The sequence below is a fragment of the Bos grunniens genome, chromosome 17 (assembly GCF_055505025.1).
Source record: "Bos grunniens cultivar Pamir isolate PY7600 chromosome 17, Bosgru_T2T1.0, whole genome shotgun sequence".
In the NCBI taxonomy this organism is placed as follows: Eukaryota; Metazoa; Chordata; class Mammalia; order Artiodactyla; family Bovidae; genus Bos; species Bos grunniens.
Genome location: NC_141181.1, coordinates 45,257,176 through 45,280,065, shown reverse-complemented (window position 1 = coordinate 45,280,065; position 22,890 = coordinate 45,257,176). Strand labels below are relative to the sequence as shown.

Genomic DNA, 22,890 nt, shown 5'->3' with positions numbered 1-22,890 from the left:
TCCACTAGCTTTGTTCATAGTGATGCTTCCTAAGGCCCACTTGACTTTGCATTCCAGGATGTCTGGCTCTAGTTGAGTGATCACACCATTGTGGTTATCTGGGTCATGAAGATCTTTTTTTGTACAGTTCTTCTGTGTATTCTTGCCACCTCTTCTTAATATATTCTGCTTCTGTTAGGTCCATACCATTTCTGTCCTTTATTGGGCCAATCTTTGCATGAAATGTTCCCTTGGTACCTCTAATCTTCTTGAAGAGATCTCTAGTCTTTCCCATTCTATTGTTTTCCTCTAATTCTTTGCACTGATCACTGAGGAAGGCTTTCTTATCTCTCCTTGCTATTCTTTGGAACTCTGCATTCAGATGCCTATATCTTTCCTTTTCTCCTTTGCCTTTTGCTTCCCTTCGTTTCTAAGCTATTTGTAAGGCCTCATCAGACAGCCATTTTGCCCTTTTGCATTTCTTTTTCTTGGGGATGGTCTTGATCACTGCCTCCTGTACAATGACATGAACCTTTGGCCATAGTTCTTCAGGCACTCTATCAGATCTAATCCCTTGAATCTATTTGTCACTTCCACTGTATAATCATAAGGGATTTGATTTAGGTTATACCTGAATGGTCTAGTGGTTATCCCTACTTTCTTCAATGTAAGTCTGAATTTGGCAATAAGGAGTTCATGATCTAAGCCACAGTCAGCTCCCGGTCTTGTTTTTTGCTGACTGTATAGAGCTTCTCCATCTTTGGCTGCAAAGAATATAATCAATCTGATTTCAGTATTGACCCTCTGGTGATGTCCATGTGTAGGGTCGTCTCTTATGTTGCTGGAAGAGGGTGTTTTTTATGACCAGTGCATTCTCTTGACAAAACTCTATTAGCCTTTGCCCTACTTCATTTTGTACTCCAAGGTCAAATTTGCCTGTTACTCCAGATGTCTCTTGACTTCCTACTTTTGCACTCCTGCCCCCTATAATGAAAAGGACATCTTTTTTGGATGTTAGTTCTAGAAGGTCCTGTAGGTCTTCATAGAGCCATTCAACTTCAGCTTCTTCAGCATTACTGGTTGGGGCATAGACTTGGATTACTGTGATATTGAATGGTTTGCCTTGGAAATGAACAGAGGTCATTCTGTCATTTTTGAGACTGCACCCAAGTACTGCATTTTGGACTCTTTTGTTGACTATGAGGGCTACTCCATTTCTTCTAAGGGATTCTTGCCCACAGTAGTAGATATAATGGTCATCTGAGTTAAATTCACCCATTCCAGTTCACTGATTCCTAAAATGTCGATGTTCACTCTTTCCATCTCCTGTTTGATCACTTCCAATTTACCACTTCCAATTCATGGACCTAACATTCCGGGTTCCTATGCAACACTGCTCTTTACAGCATTAGACTCTACTGCCATCACCAGTCACATCCACAGCTGGGCACTGTTGTTGCTTTGGCTCTGTCTCTTCATTCTTTCTGGAGTCATTTCTCCACTCTTCTCCAGTAGCATACTGGGCACCTACCAATCTGGGGAGTTCATCTTTCAGTGTCCTATCTTTTTGCCTTTTCATACTGTTCATGGGGTTCTCAAGGCAAGGATGCTGAAGTGGTTTGCCACTCCCTTCTCCAATGAACCTCATTTTGTCAGAACTCTCCACCATGATCTGTCGGTCTTGGGTGGCCCTACATGGCATGGCTCAGTTTCATTGAGTTAGACAAGGCTGTGGTGCATGTGATCAGTTTGATTAGTTTTCTGTGATTATGGTTTTCATTCTGTCTGTCCTCTGAGGGATAAGGATAAGAGACTTATGGAAGCTTCCTGATGGGAGAGACTGGCTGTGGGGGAAACTGGGTCTTGTTCTGATGGGTGGGGCCATGCTCAGTAAATCTTTAATCCAATTTTCTGTTTATGGGTGGGGTTGTGTTTCCTTCCTGTTGTTTGACCTGAGACCAAACTATGGTGGAGGTAATAGCGACCTCCTTCTAAAGGTCCCATGCATGCCCTGCCGCATTCAGTGCCCCTGACCCTGCAGCAGGCCACCGCCGACCCACGCCTCTGCCGGAGACTCTTGGACGCTCACAAGCAAGTCTGGGTCAGTCTCTTGTGGGGGGACATTACTCCTTTCTCCTTTCTTCCTCCAGGAATCTGTTTCCCTAGTCCTGTGTAAGTTCTGACAGCTCTATGGTGGGGTTAATGGAGACCTCCTCCAAGAGGGCTTATGCCACACCCAGATCTGCTGCACCCAGAGCCCTACCCCTGCAGCAGACCACTGCTGACCCGTACCTCTGCAGAAGACACTCAAACACTCAGAGTCAGGTCTTGCTCAGTCTCTGTGGGGTCTCCTGGTACACACAAGGTTTTGTTTGAGCTCTTCGAGCATCTCTGGTGGGTATGGGGTTTCATTCTGAGCGTGATTTCACCCCTCCTACCATCCTGCTGGGACTTCTCCTTTGCCCTTGGATGTGGGATATCTTTTTTTTTGTTGGGATCTAACATTCTCCTGTCGATGGTTGTTCAGCAGCAAGTTGTAATTTTGGAGTTCTCGCAGGGGAAGATGAGCATATGTCCTTCTACTCTGCCATCTTGATCTCCTGGTTATCACTCAGGTCACAATCTGGAGCCACTTCCCATTTCCCCATCACACCGCCATGTCCCTCTTCACACCCAGGGAAACCCTGGACTGACCGCATCCTGCTGTTTCTACTCTCCCACCTGGTGCCAGGCCTTGGCTTTCTGCAGAGGAATGCCACCTGTCCCTCCAGTTCCCAAGGCCCCTGCTGCAGCCCTGCCCCACCTCACTGTCCTGGCTCTTTCCAGGCCAGGCCGCGCCCCAGTGACCCCACCCACCTGACTCCTCCAGTGCAGGCCCCGCCCCAGTGGCCCTGGTGGCCAGCTCACCTGATGGGCGCCGCCTCGTCGCCGCGGTCCAGCCAGTCCTGGGGCGGGACGATGTACATGCACCAAAGGCCCCAGTTGTAGCCGTGGGCTGCGCTGGCGTATTGCTGCACCTCGAACGTGTCGTACTTGATGTTGTCGATGGCTGGCAGGACGATCCGCCGGCGGTCCTCCCGGATCCGCGTAAGGGCGGGCTCGGCCCTGCAAGGAGACGCAGGTCCCTGAGGAAGGGCACGGATGCCAGGGACCCCCGTCCCGTCCCCCTAGGTAGGGAGCCAGGACCCAGGCGGCCACACCCGCATCTAATGTTGGGCTAGACCAACCCTGCGGAGGGTAGATCCAAGCGCTGCACCTCTGGAAGCCCCGGAGTCGTCTGGGCCGCACACCCGGCTGCCCGAGGTCTCGCTCTGCCTGAGGCAGCCCGTGGCTAACCAGCGATTGACACTAGGGATCTAAACACCATCCAGGCCCAATCTCTGACATCTGATGAGCTGTCCTGGCTCCAGAGAGCTCTGTGAGTCAGCTTAGTCTGACAGCCGGCCTGCCTCACAGCCTGGCTTTTCTGGCAAGTGAATCCTACTTCCTGGCAGGCCTTCCCTCCAGGGCTGGAAGGTACATTCATTTACAAGCAGGAATGGAGGCCTGAATGTGCCACACCCTCTTGTAACACATAGGCGCATACCCGTGAACTAGAAAAAAAAAAAAAAAAAGCTATGCCTCCGGGAGCTTAGGATATACTGAAGGGACAGAAAGGCTAACAAGCGCTATTGTGCAGTGCACAACCTACACAACAGTATGTGGTGGGCCTGACTGAGTGGGTATGGGGGGACAGACAAAAATGTATAAGTAAATGATATATTAGGAGGTGATATGCATTGTGACAGAAAAAGAGGGCAAAATAAGGGTGATTTGGAATTGCTGTTTTAAATAGGGTGTTCAGGGTAGGTTGCACTGGGTGATGAGCAGAGGTGGTGTAGGATGTAGCAGCTGGTTGTTAGGGGAGGCAAGTGGGGTGCTGCACACAGAAAGAGCAGCCAGCACTGAGCCCCTGGGATGTGCTGGTGTGCTTGGGAAGCAGGCCAGGCAGCGGGAGTGGAGAGATGGTGACCGTGCAGGCGAGGAAGGCAGAGAGGAGAGAGACCAGAGGACAAAGGCTGTGGGTTGTGAATTTCCAATGCAGGAGTCCCCAGGGGCAAACAGGTAGCATTTCACTCTGGAGATGACCTTGTCTCCTGCAAGGATGAGATGCTGCCCAAGGGGCTGGAGTTCAACAGGGTCATGAGCAGCCTGCTGACTGGGGGACCAGAGAGAGGAACAGGGGGACAGGGGCCGAGCTCAGGGAGGGACAGCGGGGGCTGGGGTCAGGGTGAGAGGTTTCTGACCCTGCCTGGCCAGATTCACCTTATAGCCAGCCTTTCTTCCCATCCTTCCAAGCAAGAGCCTGGTATTTACCTGCCTTTCAGCTTCATGAGGAGGATTAATTAATTACTGTTAGCAAAGTGCTTCAGAGATGAAAAGCTCTCTGCAAATGCCACATGCGCTAATAAGGCAGAATCTTTATAGAGGCAGTTCTGGGAGGGGAGGGCTATTTGCAGATGGATAACTGGGTTTTCAGTGGTAAAATTAAAGTTACAGTAGTTTCAAATGGCATTTTGATGTGATAGACTTGTGACTCTCCCAAACATCCTCCAAATGCTCCAGGGAGTTTAACATACATGAGAGGGACAGAAAGCCCTTCGAGTACAGCTGAGCAGGGCACAACCTACACAACAGTATGCATGACCCTGGTGGAGGGCGGACCATAGCATGTCATTATGACCGAAGGTGACAGATGTCATGGGAAAAGAAGTCGCTTCATGAGGGTGGCAGGAGAGGGAAATGGGGGCCAGCAGGGGAATTCAGAACTCACATCTCGGTTAGGCATGCGCTGGGTCAGAACCAGCCCTGAGAACACACTGGTGGTCCTGGGCTGGCTGAGATGTACCAGCGGGAGTGCAGGAGTGTGGAAGGAAAGGGCTCCATTCACCTGCCTACCAGGCACCAAAGCCCTGGTCCAACCAAAGCAGCAGTTAGGAAAACCGGGAACTTTGAGAGGTCCCGAAGGCCAGACCCTCAGGGGCCCCAGCTGGGGACACCTGGCCAGGCACTGTGGGGCTTGATCAGCATGCCCACCCCCTCCCTATGACCCTCTCATCTCCCTTGAGGGAATATCTCAGTGAACCTCTTAGTTTAGGCTTCAGAGAGTTTAAAGATGTGACTTGGGAGATTTGATATAAAGAAGAGTGAGTTTTAGTTTCTCTTGAAATGGGGCAAACTGGGTACACAGGGCTGACTTTTCCCTGCTGCTCGGCTGGTAGGGGCTGCAGGCTGCCCCTGGGTGAGGGGTTCATGCTCCCCGCCCACTGTGGACCCCTTGCATACCCTACCACTGTGGGTTTAACATAATGATCTTCAGGTGAGATCACACTGAGTGACCTGTGTGTGTGCGTGCATTATGGCTCAGGTGTGTCCGACTCTTTGCAACCCCACGGACTTTAGCCCACCAGGCTCCTCTGTCCATGGAATTCTCCGGGCAAGAATACTGGAGTGGGTTGCCATTTCCTTCTCCAGGAGACCTTCCTGACCCAGGGATCGAACCCAGGTCTCTTGCATTGCAGGCAGATTCTTTACCATCTGAGCCACCAGGGAAGCCTAGGCAGGCCCTAAATCCACAGACAAGGGTCTTTAGAAGAGAGAAGGGGAGAGGCACAGTCACACAGAGGGGAGAAGCCATGTGAAGACGGACACAAAGATTGGAGGGATGCGGTCACAAGCGCAGGGACTCCTGGGGCCCCAGAGCTGGAAGAGGGGTGAATGGTGTCCTCCCACAAAGACTGGTCCACTTGGAACCTGGGATGTGACCTTACTGGGAAACAGAGTCTTTGCAGAGGTAATTCAGTTAAAAAACCCAAGATGAGATCACCCTGGATTGGGGTGAACCTTGAATCCAAGGTGTGTCCTTCTAAGAGAAAGGAGAGGGAGGACACAAAGGAGAAGCCATGTGATGGCGGAGGCAGAGATGGACGGATGCTGCCACAGGCCTGGACGCCCGGAGCCATCAGAGCTGGAAGAGGTGGGAGGCTCCTCCCCAAGGGCTTCCTGGGGAGCCCAGCCCTGCCTGCACCTTGATTTTGACTTCTGGCCCCAGAGCTGTGAGAGAATGAATTTCTCTCGTTTTGAGCCACTAGCCTTTGGTCATTGTTATGGCAGCCCCAGGACATGCACTGGGTGACCCTCCCTCCACTTTCTCATGTCCCAGCCCCTCCAACACAGGTGGTCCCCTGGGGTCTCAGTCTTCAGTCCCAGCTGGGCACTTGTCTGACACCTGTGTGCCGAAGCCGGCACTGTTCACAAGCATCCCACATGTAACCTTGGCAACAATCCAGCTCTCTAACATCACCAGTCAGTGCATGAAGAAACCAAGGCTTGCCCAGGGCTCAAACACTCGCATCATGTTGGTGGCCCAACTGTCCTGTCCCGATCCTTCCCGCGGGATCGCCAAGCTCTGCCCTCCCCACCCAGCTGCTGTTTATTCCTCTCAGGTCCTCTGCAGGGCCTGGTGGGAGTGAGGGCTCAGGGGGCGACTCCCAGATGCAGCCACCAGAGAGGAAATTAGGAAATATACCAAGAGCCCAGCGGGCGCTTTCCAGAAAACTTTGAAGCACATCCTTCTGTTCTAGCAACACATCCTCAGGCACCTGCTGTGAGAGCATCAGCTCACCGCCTGCCTAGGGACAGCAGGGTCTGGATAGAGGCAGCAGGGCCACCCGCAGCTCTGAAGCCCTGTGTGGATAATTTGCTGGACAAATGACTCTGTTCTTAAGGCATCACTGGCCACCTTTGGGCAGAGCGTCATGAACATCCCCAGGCGAGAGAGCACAGATCTGGGGCCCCACCCTGAGACCCTGTATCCCACAGACCTGTACTTCCTGGTAGCTCTCAGGGGCATCAGATGCTGCTGGTCTGGGGTTCACACTGAGCACCGAGGCCCTGCAGGGTCCCTGCCCCCTGGGGCACCTCTAGGTCGTCCTGCACACGTGCTTGGGTGTCTCTGTGGTGTCCCGGCCACTACCCTGTATCCCAGCCACTCCTTGGTGTCCTGATCACTCCCCTGGCCAGATCCCCCTCCACGTTTCTCATTAGAAGCCCATCTCGCCCCTGAATAGATGGGTGGGAGAAAATGGGCAGATGCTGTGTCCTAGGACTTTCTCACAAGGATGAGAAATTGCTTCCAACTAGATTTGGGTTTCTATTAACCGAGACCCGATAGACCACATTTCATATACACGAGACCCAATCTTGTGTTTACCTCCCTGACCTAAGGTCACATGAACATCCTCATTTGAACTGTCGCTGCTGGAATGACTGGACAATTCAAATTCCTTTGGGAACAAGGTGGGAACACAGATCAGTCCTCATACACAGGCATCACAAACAGGGTTCTGGGTTCTAAGAACTGCACATGGAGTGGCCTCGTGGCCCACCAGACTCATCCTGTTTGCCCGGCTCCTGCAGGCCCTAGCAGACCCCACCCAGGGCACAGCTCCACTTGGCCCCGGGCCCCAGCCTTACCAGCCTGTGCTGAACTCCACATGGGCATCAAAGAAGCCAACGACGGGGGCCGTGGCGACCTTCCAACCCTGTAACCGCGCCCGGATCAGGCCTTCCCGCCTGCTGTTGCGGACGATCTTCACCAGGCCCGGGTATCTCTTGCTGACGTATTGGTCCAGGTTGAGCTTGAGTTCCACTGTGGGGACACGGAGAAGTTTCAGGTATGGCACTGTGGGAGAGCCCGAGGCCACTGAGATGCACGGTCACTGTGGGCTCCGGATCCATACTTCATAAACTGTAAGAGGACACACCACAGCTGGACATGGCTCAAGGTGCTGGGGGCATTTCGGAGAGATAAGACCCCCACCTTGTGGAGCTGTGTTCCAGCGGGAGAGACCACGAGCTATCAAGCCAGATTGATCCAGGCAGAGAACGTGTTATGAGAATAAGAGAAAACGGGGCTGAATTACTCAACTGTAGGAATGCAGTCCACGGGCAGATGGATGGATAAACAAAGTGTGGCGCATCCACACAATGGAATACGGTCCGGCCTTAGAAAGGAAACTCTGACACATGTTACAAGGTAGATAAACTCGAGAACATGATGCTCAGTGAAATAATCCAGTCCCCAAAGGACAAGTGCTGTGTGATTCCACTTACATGAGGTCCCTGGAGCAGACATATCCATAGGGACAGAAAGCAGAATGGGAGGGGGGTGGGGAGTTAATGGGGACAGAGTTTCATTTGGGGAAGATGAAAAGGTTCTGCTGGTGATGGTGGTGATGGCTATACAATGATATGAATGTCCTTGATACCCCTGAGCCCTATAATTATTTTGTAAATGGTTAATTTTACATTATGAGAATTTCAACTCAATAAGTCATTGAAAAAACGGATGAGGGCCCAGGAGTCTTTGTGAGGAAGCTCCCAAGGGCTAAAACTACAAGCAACAAAATAGGTCACAATAATAGCAAACATTAGCCAAAATGAAAAAAGAAAAAGGGGAAAGGGAGTGGGCGTCTGAGTGTGGCGGGGGCTTCTCCAGGTCGGCGGGGCAGGGACAGGGGTGGCCTGTGAAGGTCACGTGGGCTGTGACAGGACAGGGAGCCGGCGGGGAAGAGAGGAGGACGTTACAGGTATGGGAAATGAGCAGTGTGGAGACACCCTTGGCTGCTCTCAGGGGTAGGGGAGTGGGTGGGCAGGAGGTGCAGGGAGGAGCAGAGGGCTGGGGTGTGGGCTCGGGGCTGAGCAGGAGGAGCTGAGAGGGTTTGAACTGGATCCTTGCTCCAGGGCCTTTGTCAATACTCTCACGCCTTGGCTATAGGGACTTCTCGCAGAAGACCTCCACCACCCAGAGGCCTTCCCCTACATGCCCACCACCAGGCTCTAGTGGATACTCCCAGGAGGGCAGCCTGGCCCCACAGAGGGCTCCAGCTGCATAGCCAGTGGGTCCCGGAGCAGTGTCCCTGTGCTCTGTCCTGCGCTCTCCAGGCCTCATTCTCGCTCCCTTGGCAGTGTTGGGCGGGGCTCTCCTGGCACAGACACAGAGCACAGGCGAGGCTGGAGCTCCTTCAGGCCAGGAGGGCTCTGGGACGCCTCTCCCCGCTTTCCTCCACGCTCCCCCTGACTCCTGACGTGAGAAGGAGAGACTGCAATGATGGAGAGACCCAACAGTCACAGCTCAGCGCACCAGGACCTTGGTGTGGGAGCTGCCGGTAGTGGGGTCCATGCTCCTGTCTGCTTCTGCAGAGGAACAGATGAGGACAGGCCAGGAACCTCCAGACCCTTGTTGGGGGCTTGGAGCCCCATGTGCCTGGTGGGTGTGGATAAATGCCTGGGCTGGGTGGAGGCTGACGCGGGGCCATGACAAGAGATCCCTGGGGCCCACACTCCAGCTGTGAGCACTGGCCCCTTCCCCATCAGCAAGCCTCCCACTGGAGTTTTGTCCACAAACAAGAAGTGAAGGTGTGATTAGCATAGAGAGACTTAACACATGGGGGGCCTTTCTGGATGATGGCTGTAGGGGTTGAATAGCCACCACCCCCAAACTCAGGTCCACCCAGAACCTCAATTGGAAATAGGGGTTTTGTGGATATAAAAGGTTAAGGGTCTTGAGATGAAAACCTTCTGGATTAGGATGGGCCTTAAATTCAAGGATGAAGGTCTTTATGAGAAAAGGAGAGACACAAGCACACCAGAAGACACCTTGTGAAGATGGAGGCAGAGACGGGAGAGGTGTGGCCACAAGCCCAGGACACCAAGGATGCCAACAGCCGGCAGAAGCTGGGAGAGGTAGGAGGGATCCTCTCCTGCAGCCTCTGGAGGAAACGTGGCCCTGGCCATACCCTGAATTCAGAATTCTGGGCTCCAGGGCTGCAACATGCTTCCCTCGCTGGGGTGCTGAGCTGGCCCCACTCACCATTATCACTGTTGTCGTCCACCAGGATCACCTCCTTGAGGAGCTGGGAGGGCGTGTGGTTGACCACGCTGTGGACGGAGCGCAGGATGACTGAGAGGGCTTCATTGACAAAGATGAACACCACAGAGATCTGGGGCAGGTCATCCGAGTAGGTCATCTGTCTGCACCTGCAGGAGAGATGGCATGGGGGGCAGAGGTCAGTGTCGGGACAGGACGGGGAGGTGGGAGCCTGGAGCCCCCAGAGGAGGCCCATCGGGACCACTTCTAAATCCTGCTACCGATGGAAGAGCAATAGGGATACCACGGTTAGAAAAGGAATGAGCACAGGGAGAGAAACAGAGGGATGGTGTTCATCTCAGAAACCCTGACTTCCATACTCTGACCCTGGACCCTGCTCTCTCCTTGAGGAAAGACAGGGAAATTGCACCTGTAAGGGATTAACGTCCCACTGAGATCGCTTGGAACATTTGTTTTGACACCCTTGGGAGGCATGAAAGAGAAGTGAAGGAGAGATGATCATCTCTTAGTGCAGTCCAGTGGAGGGTCCGGGAGAGCTCCAGCCTGGAGCCCACATCAGCCACTCCCCATGCCCAGCCCTATCTGTGCCCCAGGAGGTCATGGTGTTGGTGGCTGCTAGACAGAGGGCGTCTACTGGGAAGGTCCTATGCTCAACAGACGCTGTCCTCTGAAGTGGGATCTGAGTAAACAGTGATGACAAGTACACAAGTGTTGGATGAGGGCTGTGGAACTAGGAGAGATGTCTGTATGGGACAGCCTAGTCGTGGCCTCCGCCTAACCTCAGTGTCAAGATAAAATAGAATGATGAAGTATCTTCTCCAAAGGTCTTATCTTGGAAGTAGGGATGTGGGAAGGGAAATGAAGGGAGCAGGGAAAGCAAAATATTCCATAATTGAGCGTGGAATAAGGCTGGTGAGTGCCTGTTAATGTAATAATACAGTGGAATAAATTCACAAGGGAACATGGGGAAATTATCAAAAATAGAGAAGTGGGGGGAAAAGGAACAAAAATTGAAGTAGGTAATAAAGTAAGACAGAAGGAACTCAAGTATGTTGGCTGCTACAATAAATGTAAGTAAACTAATTCTCTTTAAAATAGCAGAGGCTGTTCAATGAAGTTAGATACTTACACACTAATGCACATACACACATGCACACATTCACTCACATATTCATACACACACAGCTCTGCTGTTTATGGTTTATAATAAACACAATTAAAATAGAGTGATTTTTTAAAAAAAAGATTGGAAATATAAACAAGTGAGAAAGAGATGCCAGACAAATACTGCCTCCCTAAGCCAGACATTCAGCACAGATATCACACAGGATGGAGAAAGCTCTTTATGAAGGAGACATAATAATTATAAACTGTTATCCCAAAGTGAACTTGCAGCTGGGTATAAAAGGGAAAATGACTAGAAAAGTAAGGAGAGTTTGATGAAACCATAACTGTGCGTCACCTTCAGACTGGGCAGACTGAAAAATTGAGACCATGAAGGAATTTACATAAGGAAACCCCTAATTCCTTCAGGGAATTTTTTTTTTTCCTTAGGCTCATAGGACATTTACAGAAAGTGGTCATGTATTTGCAAAACAGAGAAATTTAGATTTTTATGAAGCAGGAATTTCACAGGCTGGGCTGGGTCTGTGGGCCTGTGACCTGGGCAGTCCCACAGGGCCCACACTGGGAGTGACCCACTCTCATCACAGCCTCCTTCCTATCCATCCATGTGCTTCCTATTCTCATCAGCTAACCAGTCATTAGGTTAGGGGTCATACTGCTCCAGTATGGCCTCATCTTAACTAATTACACCTTCAACAACCCCATTTCCTAATCAGAAACATTCTGAGGTCCTGGCAGATAGATTTGTACATCTTTGGGGGGACACACTTAGACCAAGATCAGTCCTGCCTATCCCACAACGGGAGAAAGAGCTTTATTTAAAGATGGTGGTGGCGGGGGGACTTCCCTGGTGATCCAGTGACTAGGACTCTACACTCCCAATACAGGGCTCCTGGGTTTGATCGCTGGTCAAGGAACCAGATCCTACCTGCTGCAACTAAGACCCTGTGCAGTCAACAAATAAAGAAAAATAAATATTAAAAAAAAATTAAAATGGGAAGTCATTGTAGTTGTTGGGGGCTAAGGGTAAGAACGGAGAAGGCAATAGCACCCCACTCCAGTACTCTTGCCTGGAAAATCCCGTGGACGGAGGAGCCTGGTAGGCTTCAGTCCATGGGGTCGATAGGAGTCGGACACAACTGAGCGACTTCACTTTCACTTTTCACTTTCATGCATTGGAGAAGGAAATAGCAACCCACTCCAGTGTTCTTGCCTGGAGAATCCCAGGGACGGGGGAGCCTGGTGGGCTGCCGTCTATGGGGTTGCACAGAGTCGGACACAACTGAAGCGACTTAGCAGCAGCAGCAGCAAGGGTGAGAACGGGGTAGAGCTGTTTGAGAAAGATGACCAATACTGGGCATAACCAACCATGATGATAAGCAATAACTATAATAATCAATTATGAGAATAACTGATCATGATGATAAATAATAACGAGGATAACTGATACTGATGATAATGAATTGTGATAATAACTAATACTAATGGATAATTAATCATGATGACAACCAATCAGGATGATAGCAACAGCTGAGGGTCCCCAGCGCACAGCACCTGCTCTCTGTATCTCAGCCCTCCAGCTCCCTCAGCAGCCCTAACAGAAATGTGAGGATCCTGGCGGTTAACTCCCCCCTCCTGTAGTGAGTGCTGCCCTCAGAGCTGGTGCTGGCTGCCCCCAGCCAGCGGGGAGCGAGCCTTGAGGGGGGCCCTCCCTCCCTGCCTGCTCCCAGCTGGGGTTAGAGTGCCAGCCTGGCTCTATGACTAAGGAGAGCCCTGCGTCACTGTCACATTGGTATGGGCTGCGGTGCTGCAGGGAGAGTTCATCACTCAGGAAAATGCTTTCTGACAAGAAGACTTCACTCCATGTTTCTGTAGAGGAAGAAAGTTGGAATGTATGATTTTCATGAACCTGCAAAATGTGTAAAACAGGAAAAAAAAAAAACACACCTTGAGGAAGGAAATCTATCTTGAGAGTGGCCGCAGCTGCAGTTGCAGACAGGAAGGATGGGTTTGGAGGAGGGGTTCTTGGGGGCCTGCAGGGGAGGGGCTGCAGTGCCCCCCACTGCCTCCCCATCCCAAAGGCCTGGGTGCTGGCATTCCTGCACCTTCTTCCCAGCCCACTGTCCTCAGGCGTCCTCACGTGGCTTCTTTAGGGTCTCTCGCCCCCCACTGCAGGCCACCCAAGAGCAGGCTCCTTCACTGCTGTACCCCAAGACCCCAGAGTTGGTCACGCAGTAGGGCTTACAGCACTTGTTGACAAGGGGAAGAAAGAACAAGTAAATAGGTCATGCATGGCCGAGTCCTGACACTCATGGGCTCCCCCGCCCCCGTCTCGGTGCACAGCGACCTCAGCGCAGCAGGAACCTCCACTGTGTTCAGGGTGTGGAGGAAGCTGGCGGAGTCTGGAGGGCGTGGGAGCTCTCGTCCCCCTTCCTCTCCCTCCATGACCAGGTTAGGAGGCCAGGGACCTCTCCGGCTTTGCCACTGGGCCACAAACTTCTGTTCTAAAAGAGGTTTCAACTGGCAATAGCCACCTGGCGCTGCCTGTGGAGAAGCCACCAGCATCTGCAGCCGTCTCCCGGGGACACATTTCACATGAGACTCCTTTCAGGGGCTGGAGGCCATACTGGCCAGAAGGGACAAGGTGCCCGCCCCCACGGCTTCCACTTGTGAGGGCACGGGGGTTGGGGGGCGAGCACGGAAACAAAGGTTTTGACTGCAGAGAATAGAGCAGGGTGACGGGGTGAAGAGTGGCCACAGGGAGGTGTCTTTGGACAAGGCAGCGGAGGAGGTATGGGGGTCCCAGAACAGTCAGTCCGTTTAGGCCCTGGAAACATACACCCAGATATTTATAGTCCCAGGTCCAGAGGCTGGAAGTCCAAGGCCGGGGTGTCCCAGGGCTGGTCTCTGAGGCCTCGCTCCTTGACATGCATACAGCCGTCTCCTCCCTGCATCCCCACACAGTTGTACCTGTGTGTCTGTGTCCGGATCTCCTCTCATAAGGACACCAGTCCTGTGGGATTAGCCCCACTTTGCAGCCTCACTTTACCTCAGTCACCCGTTTATAGGCCCCACCTCCACATACAGTTACATCCTGAGGTCCTGGCATTAGGACTTTAACATATGGATTTGGGGGGACACACAAGTCAGCCCACAGAAAAATCCAAAAGATAAGTAGGACCCAGCCAGGCAAGGACCGGGCCGTCCCATGGGCTGGGGGTGTGTAGGGCATGTTTCCCACTGGGCGATGAGCTGTCTCACTTTATTGTTTGTCTACACTTAACAAATCACACCCGTTGCAAACATTTGCAGCTTACAAATTGTTATTTAAGTTAGAAATCGTGCAACAGAGGTGGCTCATTTTTCTCCAGCGCAAATTTGCATAAAAATAATCTGTTTTCCTTAGCATATAATCCCCTTTTCAGTTGGAAAATAAAATTGTTTGTGTTAAATATTGAGCAGAGGGTGTTCTCTGGTGGTTCAGTGGTTAGGACTCTTTGCTTTCACTGCTGAGGGCCCAAATTCAATGCCTGATCGGGGAGCCAAGATTCCACAAGCTTTGCAGGGGCCACAAAAAATAAAAATTAAAAAAATAAATATTGAGCCGATAGAAGGGTTTGTTTTTCACACATAAGTAGGTAAGATGTCAGTGAGGCAGTAAGAAACCTGTGCTAATACCCCACTGGAGATCAGGAATGTTACCGTCCAAAGAGCAGCCTCCTCCTCTCTGCTTTTCTTTACAGTCTCTGATCCCAGGTACCCAGCCCGTAGCGCACGTGAACTTGACCTTAGGCCGAGCTGCTCTGGTCCTGCCTTTGTACCAGGACAAGCTCCACTGGCCGCCGGGCCAGCCCGTCCCACGATGTGCCTGCTTCTCCTCCCAGCCGTGGCACTGTGTTTCCACATCTCTTTCTGTGCCTGAATCAGCTTTCAGTTTCAAGGCTCAGTGGCCTCCCTGCCCTGCACTGGAGCCAGGGAGGGGCTGGATGTGATGGTAGAAACAAAACTGACCATCACGCAGCAGTCCTGGAATAAGTCCGTCTAAGTAGAACCAGAGGGCTCTTTGTAATTAAAAGCCCTATTTCTGTCAGACAGAAAATAAACCAAGTTGACGGAGTTTGGAAAGAATCAGAGTTCAGCAAGAGGGCGGCTCTGAGAGCTTGTAATCACAGTGATCCAGAATGGGTCTGGGAGTGGGGCAGATGCAGGGGACAGAGTGGGGGACATGGGAAAAGAGGGAGAAGGACCTCCATCATCCCCACCCGGGGCCTCCAGAGGGGGAGGGAGACCCAGGGCACACCCACGCGCTCTTGGCTTACTGTAAAACTGAGAGAAGACCGGGTGATACACTATAATTATTTCAACTTGACATTGAATGTTACATCAACATAACATTTTTATGTTCAAACCCGTAGCGGGGTGTCCCCACCCTTCCCTAGACAGTCACAGGTCAGGAGAGAACGAGACCCTGTCTCCCTGACCCCCTCCCTCCTACTATTACCCTCCCTGCTCCCCTTCACAACAAATTCATCCCTTTCCAGTCCCAGCTGCTCTGGCAAAGCCTTGGCCTTGACTTTGGTCTCCCCTACCTGTCCCTTGACCCTCTTCCTGCATGTGCTCACCACCCACTAAGAAAGGCACGATCTCTAGGATGTGAGCTGGGTCCCCTCTGACCTGACCTCTGTATTTTTCCTCTTGCTCACCTGATGGCCCCTCAGGGCCCCAGTGCTTCCAAGAGCACGAGAGTCTGCTCCTGCCTCAGGGCCTTGCGTGCCCGCCCTGCCTGGCACACATCTCCCCTATATGGCCACATCACTGACTGCTACTCTGCTCTGCCTCCCGGGCTGGGAGCCCCAGGCAGGGCTTCCAATTTGTCTGGTCACTGCCTCACCAGCACCCAGGACTGCAGACGCTCCAAAGGCTTCAACACATATCATCATAGCTCCTTGTGAACTCAAAGGCGGGCTGTGAGATGCACGTTTAAAGCTATGACACATGTGGACAAACCTCTGGATAATTCTGTATGGGGGAAACACCAGAAGTCTAAACGTGAGTGAGGTTCAAGCTGAATTTGAGGATACGTGTGCATGTATACCCCACATGGGCACACGCATGTCCACGCTCACACATGCCACACACACCCATAAGCCCTTGACAGAGGAGTTGTGTACCCACCTTGGGGGCATTTGCCTTATTCAGAGGACTCTTCAGTCCCTGCTGAGCCACGTGTAATCCAACCAGACCAGGTTTTCCCAGTCTCAGCCCTCTGGATTTTGGGGCGGGATAATTCAGTTAATTCTCTGTTGTGGGGGTTGTCTTGTAAACGATAGCATTTAGCAGCATCCCTGGCCCCCACCTAGGTCGAGACAATCCAGAGTGCCTCCAAACACCTCTAAATGTGCCCTGAGGTGACATTACCCAGTAAGGAGCCCTGGTCCAGGATCTGAGGTCTGACCCTGGAGGCCTTGAATTCGGCAACCATTCTAGCATTATCAGGCTCTCGGCACCCATCCCAGTGTACCTGGTGACTGACACCTGTTGCAGTGCAACCCTCTCAAGGTCCCTTCCTCCCCCTGAAAATGTAACACCAGCCAGAGTCCTGTCCATCCTGTCTCAGGCTGAGGACATTTGCTGTGGTCCAGCTCAGCCCCTTCCCCTTCCCCTTCCCCAGTAACACATGAAGTCCACTTCCCATCATCACATTCTAAGTCCCAGCCCCTGGATGCAGTGAGGGATGTGACTAGGTCTGAGCCAGGCAGTTCACCAATAGCTCCGGAATAGACACACAGAGCCACAGAAATGTTGTCTGAGGCCTTGGGGAGATAAGATGTGAGGCTGCAGCAGCTGCATTCATTTTGCTCCCAGTGGTCAGGATGAAGCCATGAGGCAAGAGCAGACCAGAGAGATGGTGAGATGCCAGGTCCAGATGACATCAGCTGATCCTCAAATCCAACTCGACATGAAGCCAGCGCTTCCTCCAGACTTTGTAGTTGCAGGAATCATATATCCCCTCCCTGCCTCTCCCCCTTTCTCTCTTTTTCCAGACTAAGACAATTTGAGATGGATTTTCTGTCACTTGTGATAGAAGGAGTCCTGATCCAGCACAGGTCCTAAAATGTGCGTGATGCAGGGATGCACTTGTCTGAAATCAAGGATGCCCCTCAGGAGGGGTCTGCCTGGCTGTAGCATCCTGGAGTCCCTGAGCATGCAGAGAGGGGAAGACAGGGGAGCTGGTGGGTTCAGCGCTCACAGGGGTTAGCCTGGCCACTGCCTTGGCCATAGCACATTCCATCTCAAGATGTCCCTGTCCGGGTGAGCTAGGGGCTTTTATCATATTGTTGGTGGAGATGACACGAGCTGCTTCATCCTAACCCTGTCCTTGTCTGGGACACACACAGTCCCAGCTTGGAACCTTGATTGCCTCTAGAGGAGGGGAGAACCAACTGCCAAACCCCTGAGTTAAATTCTCAGCAAACTCCTGTCTCCAAGACTCGGGTGTCCCCATCATCCTGTGAGGCAGAGACTGAACAAACCAAACTCTGCAGGGGCTCTGAGAAGGAGCAGGAAAGCACCCTTGCCTTTCATGGTTCACAGGTGAGACACACAACAACCCAGGACACGTGAGGGAAAGCCTCCTGGGGACCCTGGGAAGCTTCCTCTGTTCTTAAAGAGCAACAAGATGTAGGAACGTATTTATTCTAGCCCTTTGGAAATTTGACTTATGAAGATGTGATGCTGAGAGCTGCAGCAGCCATATTGTGACCATGAGGAGCATAAGCCCAACGCACTGAGTGTGGCAGAGCAGAAAGTTGGAAAGAGTACAGGTCCCCGGTGATGTCACTGAGCCACCAATGCACAGCTTTGTCCCCTCTCAAACCTGTGGACTTCTTGTTATCTGAGATTAGGAATTCCATTGTAGTTGCAGCCACTCCTGAGTTGCTGGGTTATTCATATGAAAGCATTCTTTCTGATATGGAACATTCATTCTTTTTAGGGGGAATCCCACTTCTACCTTGAAAGTCATCAGCCCCTGTACCCCCAAATGTCACCCCACGACAGTCTGAGATGGGTGTTCTGGCAGATTATGCTTTCCAAAGATGCTGCAACATCAGCTCCCAACCCTCCTAGCACTTTGCCTCCCTCCCCTCAAACCTCAGGGGCTCAGCAGCCTCTCGCCAACAGAACACAGGGAAGGATGTCACTTGGCTTCTGAGCTGCGCCATGAAGAGCAACAAGGTTCTGTGTGCTGGGTCTCTGTTCTGGGGCCAAGTGGTACCACAGAGGGAACCGGACTCTGCCCTGGCTGCCAGGCTGAGAGGAGGTGCAGGCCATGCAAAGGGGCCCTGTGTGGGTGCTCAGTGGACTGCACATCTGCTGGCAGGCACGTATATGATGGCACCCTCAGGTGACTCCAGCCCCCATCGCTGAGCGCCCCCACCAACATCACTCCTTCTCAGAGCAGCCCCAGAAGGCATCGCTCAGAGTCAATTTCCTCTGCACCCGGTCTGACCCCTTGCCTCTGAGTCCATTAAAATGTGGTTTAACACAGCTGACTGAGCAGCAGCTATAACTGCGACAGGTATGTTCCCCAAAGCCTGGCAGCTCCATCCTTCTCATGGACACATGGTGTCCTGCATGGTGCTGGGCACACAGTGGAGGCTTCCGCAGGCTGGCGGGCTTCACACTCGCCCCCACGCCCGCCAGATCACAGTTGCAGGAGGGGCTGGGCTGTGTGCTCCCCCCACACCAAGAGGCTCTGACTCGGCCTTTGTGTGCCCCACCTGGAGCCAGAGAAGTCAGACATCCTCAACCACCAAGCCATTTGGAGAGGATTTATAGACCCGGAGAGCAGCAGGCGGTTATGAGCTCTCGAAGCCACTTCTGAGGTCGTGGCTGGAATGCGCAGCAGGCGGTGTCCCGGCTGGCCTCACGGGAAGCGGGGCCATGGCAGCGACACTAATGGAAATTTATGGGGACGCCCTTTGTGCCGCAGGAGAGATAAACGCGGGATGGAGAGGGGATGAAGTGGCGGTGGCCTCCCAGGGGGACAGTAAGCTTCGCCTGGTGACAACAGGGCACACATCCATCTCCAGGCGGAGGATACAGGTCTGGGCTGAGCACAGGCCAGGGAAGCTGAGACTGATGTTTCAGGGAACAGCTGCCAGGAGGGTTGTAGGAAGCCTGTCACCAAGGCAGCGGCATCTGCCTGCGGGGTCAACATGCTCCTGCCCTCTCGGGGACATCAAGGTGAGCCTGGAATCCCCAGCTAGCTCGGGCCACCACAATGCCCAAGGCAGGATTCTGATGGGCACAGAGGCAGAGCAGCCCCCACAGAAAACCAGCACAGATGAGGCTGCTAGGGAAGGTAGGAACTGAAGACCAGCAGGATGAGAAACACCAGAGCCTCCTGCTTAGGGGTTCTGTCTTCCCAAGACTGAGTCCATCCTTCTGTCCAGGGAGTTGGCTACAAGACCTCTCAGAAACAATCTGTATGTGCACACACATGCACTTGTGTGCATACACTGCACAGATGTATAAGCACACATGCACACAAGTAATAGTGAAGTGAAAGTCGCTCATTCGTGTCCGCCTCTTTGTGACCCCATGTCCATGGCATTCTCCAGTCCAGAATACTGGAATGGGTAGCTGTTCCATTCTCCAGGGAATCTTCCCAACCCAGGGACTGAACCCAGGTCTCCAACATCACAGGCAGATTCTTTATCAGCTGAGCCACCAGGGAAGCCCAAGAATACTCGAGTGGGTAGCCTATCCCTTCTCCAGCGGATCTTCCTGACCTAGGATTGAACCGGGGTATCCTGCATGGCAGGTGGATTCTTTACGAGCTGAGCTATCAAGGAAGCCCACACACAGAGTCAGACACGACTGAGCAACTTTCACTTTCACACAAGTAAAACACTATGCAAATACACATACATACAACATAGATGTACACGCATGTATTACACATGCCCATGTGTGCGTTCTCATGCGTGCACACATAGGGCACCTTGCACACGACCACACGCCGTGGAGATGTTAACGGCTCACATTTTATTCATTTATTTATTTTTAATGATTTGCGGCTCTACTGGGTCTTTGTTGTTGATGGAGGGCTTTCTCTAGTTGTGGCAAGTGGGGGTTAATCTCTGGTTGCGGTGCCAGGTTTCTCATGGCGGTGGCTTCTCTTGTTTTGGCTCTCCGGCTTTAAAGCACCAGCTCAGCAGCTGTGGCACAAGGACTTAGTTGCCCTGAGGCATGTGGGGTCTTCCCGGACTAGGGATCAAAACCGTGTCCCCCACATTAGCAGACAGATTTGAGGGAAGCCAAATGGCTCACATTTGTTGGAGGCACCTGCGCGTGGAGCTGAAGGCAAGCACAGATGGAGCACTCACTCTCCGACACCCAGGCCCCCACTTGCATGCAGTAAGCAGCTGCAGGGTGACTTGCATGAACCCTCAGAGAGACGCGTGGACTGCGATGCACGATCTAGACACCACATATTTGAGGAGATCTGAGCACGCACACCTTCAGAGCTCAGAGCAAAAGCTAGTCAGAAACAGAATGTTGGGCCATGCACAGAAAGACCCCTCCCACATCCCCCTCATAAGAAGCCCAGTGGGATAGTCACACTTGGAATTGTGGGCTGAAGGGCATGGTCGCTATCTAGGTGCCCTGAGGCCTGCCCACACCCAGGAAAACGAGTGGACTACACCAGTGGCCAGGCCGCATATCCCTGGGTGCAATGCTACAGAGGAGCCCTGGGCCTCCTGGAGTGCCTCTGCCTGGACAGCAAGGTCCATCAGGGCCCAAGTGCGCGATCTTCAGGGCGTATGACCTCCGGTCCCTCCAGGCCCTCCCTCAGACAGCCCCTGAGGTCGCTGGGCCAGAGGCCAACGACCTTTCACATGCAGGAGGCCAGCCCAGCACCGATGTCTTCATTCTGTTGCTCCAGAAGCCCCAGCAGGGCCTCTGAGGATGCTTGGTGAGCCCATGGGGAGGACGGTGGAAGGGAAGGGAAACATGGGACCCCAGGTGTTTGTTCATCCAGCCCCACATTGACTGGGCCCTTGTCCGCCATCCAGCACATCCGCAGCTGAGATGGAGCCACGGGGCAGGCGGCCCCTGCTTCTCCTGTCTCTTGAAACTAATAAAGCCTTGGACCTGCTACCAGGGGACCAGCTGGCTCCAAGGAAGAGCCCAGTCAGCAGGAGAGCAAGAGGTTGGGGGTCTGTTCCCAGCAGTGACCATCCCACGCTGAGAAGCAGGCTCACCTGCTGGGTCCCCACCCTCCGTAGACCCCTCTTTCCCTGAGCACAGACGCGGCTCCGGGGGCTCTGGGAGCTGGCGGGAGGGGAAGAGGGTCAACTGGCTACAGCAGTTCCACCCGAGGAGGAAAGAAACCGGCATGTTTCCATGACAACCCCACACTGTCCATCCCATCCCATCCGTCTGGGACACGCCTCCACTCGCAGACCCTCAGCCCGCCAGCAGCGGTGTTAGAGCCACTGCGTGGAGTCGGATCGGCATGCGGGGCCTGCCTGCAGTGCCTCACAGTCGCCATCCACTAAGTCTGCACTTATTACACTTGACAGCCAAGCCGTGCGCAGCGGAGACGATTAACAGGCACTAAGTCTTCGCCAACACCTAACAGGGGGCAGGATGGGGTCTCAGATGAGGCCATTCATTTTTATGATGCTGTTTAATTTGGGTTTGCCAGTCTTCCTTCCATTATCCGAGACCCAGTCTTAATAATCAAGATCTATGCTATGTGCTTTGTGGCATAATTAAAGCTGCTGCTTAATTAGAAAACCTATCTACCTCCAGACAAAGGGAAATCGATAGTGTACCTAACGGAGAAAGGTAGAGACTTTGGTTTGAGACTGGAAGGGGTTGCCAGCTGGGATTAGCACACATCCACACATGTGTGCAGGCCCAGTGCAGACATGCACAGGCTCCTACCTTCACGTGTGATTCTGAGGACCACACCTGCCAGAACCAGTCAGTAGGGAAGTTTCCGATTGGATGGATGGGCTCCGGGAGCTAAAGGCTGCTCAGGAAACCAAACTCTGAAAGTTTCCAACGGGCATAGACCGAGCTTGCATTTGTGCATTTGCTCATTTAATCCTCCATGGACGTTTGCTGAGGGCCTCAAAAGCAGCAGGCATGGCCATGACACGTCACCTGCCACTGTCAGCCTCGCAAGCCCCGTATCAGCCTCGCTGCAGGGCCAGGCTGGGACCTCCTCCCTCGGGTGCCAGGCATCCTTAGCCCATCACATCGTCCTCTGAGTCCCTGTCGTGGCCCCTAGAAGCCTCAGCTGGCGATATCAGGTCAGGTACTGCAGCCTGGGTTGTTGGGTGGGGCCGGGGGCAGGCGCGCTGGCTGGCGTGTCTCTGATCCTGGCTCTCAGAGCCTGGCCAGGTGGACACTCTGACAGAACACGCTGAGGTTTCCTCACAACATGACAGCTCGTGTGCCAGGGGCCGTGGCTGGCTGGCTGGGGACCCCTGAAGCCCTACTGCCTCCCCTCCGTCCTCCTCAGTGGGATGACCAGCCATCAAGCCCACCCGATTGCAAGCAGAGGGACACTGTCTCCACCTCTTGATGAAGGCGGGGCAGGGCTCCAGAGAAGGGTTTTGAATCCACCTTTGAAAAATGTGATATGTGAACCGGGTGATGTGAGAAGGTAAGACCGGGAAAATTCGCCAGACACAGGCTGCTTCCTGATGGTGTAAATAGTTTTGTGGGGCCATAGCCAAGCCCATTCACTTACGTATCAACTGTGGCTGCTCTCAACCCTTCTCAAAAGCCTGAAACATTTACTCTCTGCCTCATGAAATTATGAGAAATACATA

At 52.8% G+C, this 22,890-nt stretch overlaps 1 protein-coding gene across 1 annotated transcript in view; it reads right to left on the bottom strand.

Annotated features, from left to right (window-relative positions):
• Nucleotides 1–22,890, bottom strand: part of GALNT9 (polypeptide N-acetylgalactosaminyltransferase 9) — a 114,973-nt gene that overhangs the window by 51,653 nt on the left and 40,430 nt on the right. The window contains exons 3-5 of the mRNA XM_086345966.1: nt 9,893–10,059; nt 7,495–7,669; nt 2,887–3,084 (exon numbers count right to left, since the gene is read on the bottom strand). Coding sequence (XP_086202092.1) covers nt 2,887–3,084; nt 7,495–7,669; nt 9,893–10,059 — 540 coding nt within the window. The remainder of the gene's footprint in view (nt 1–2,886; nt 3,085–7,494; nt 7,670–9,892; nt 10,060–22,890) is intronic.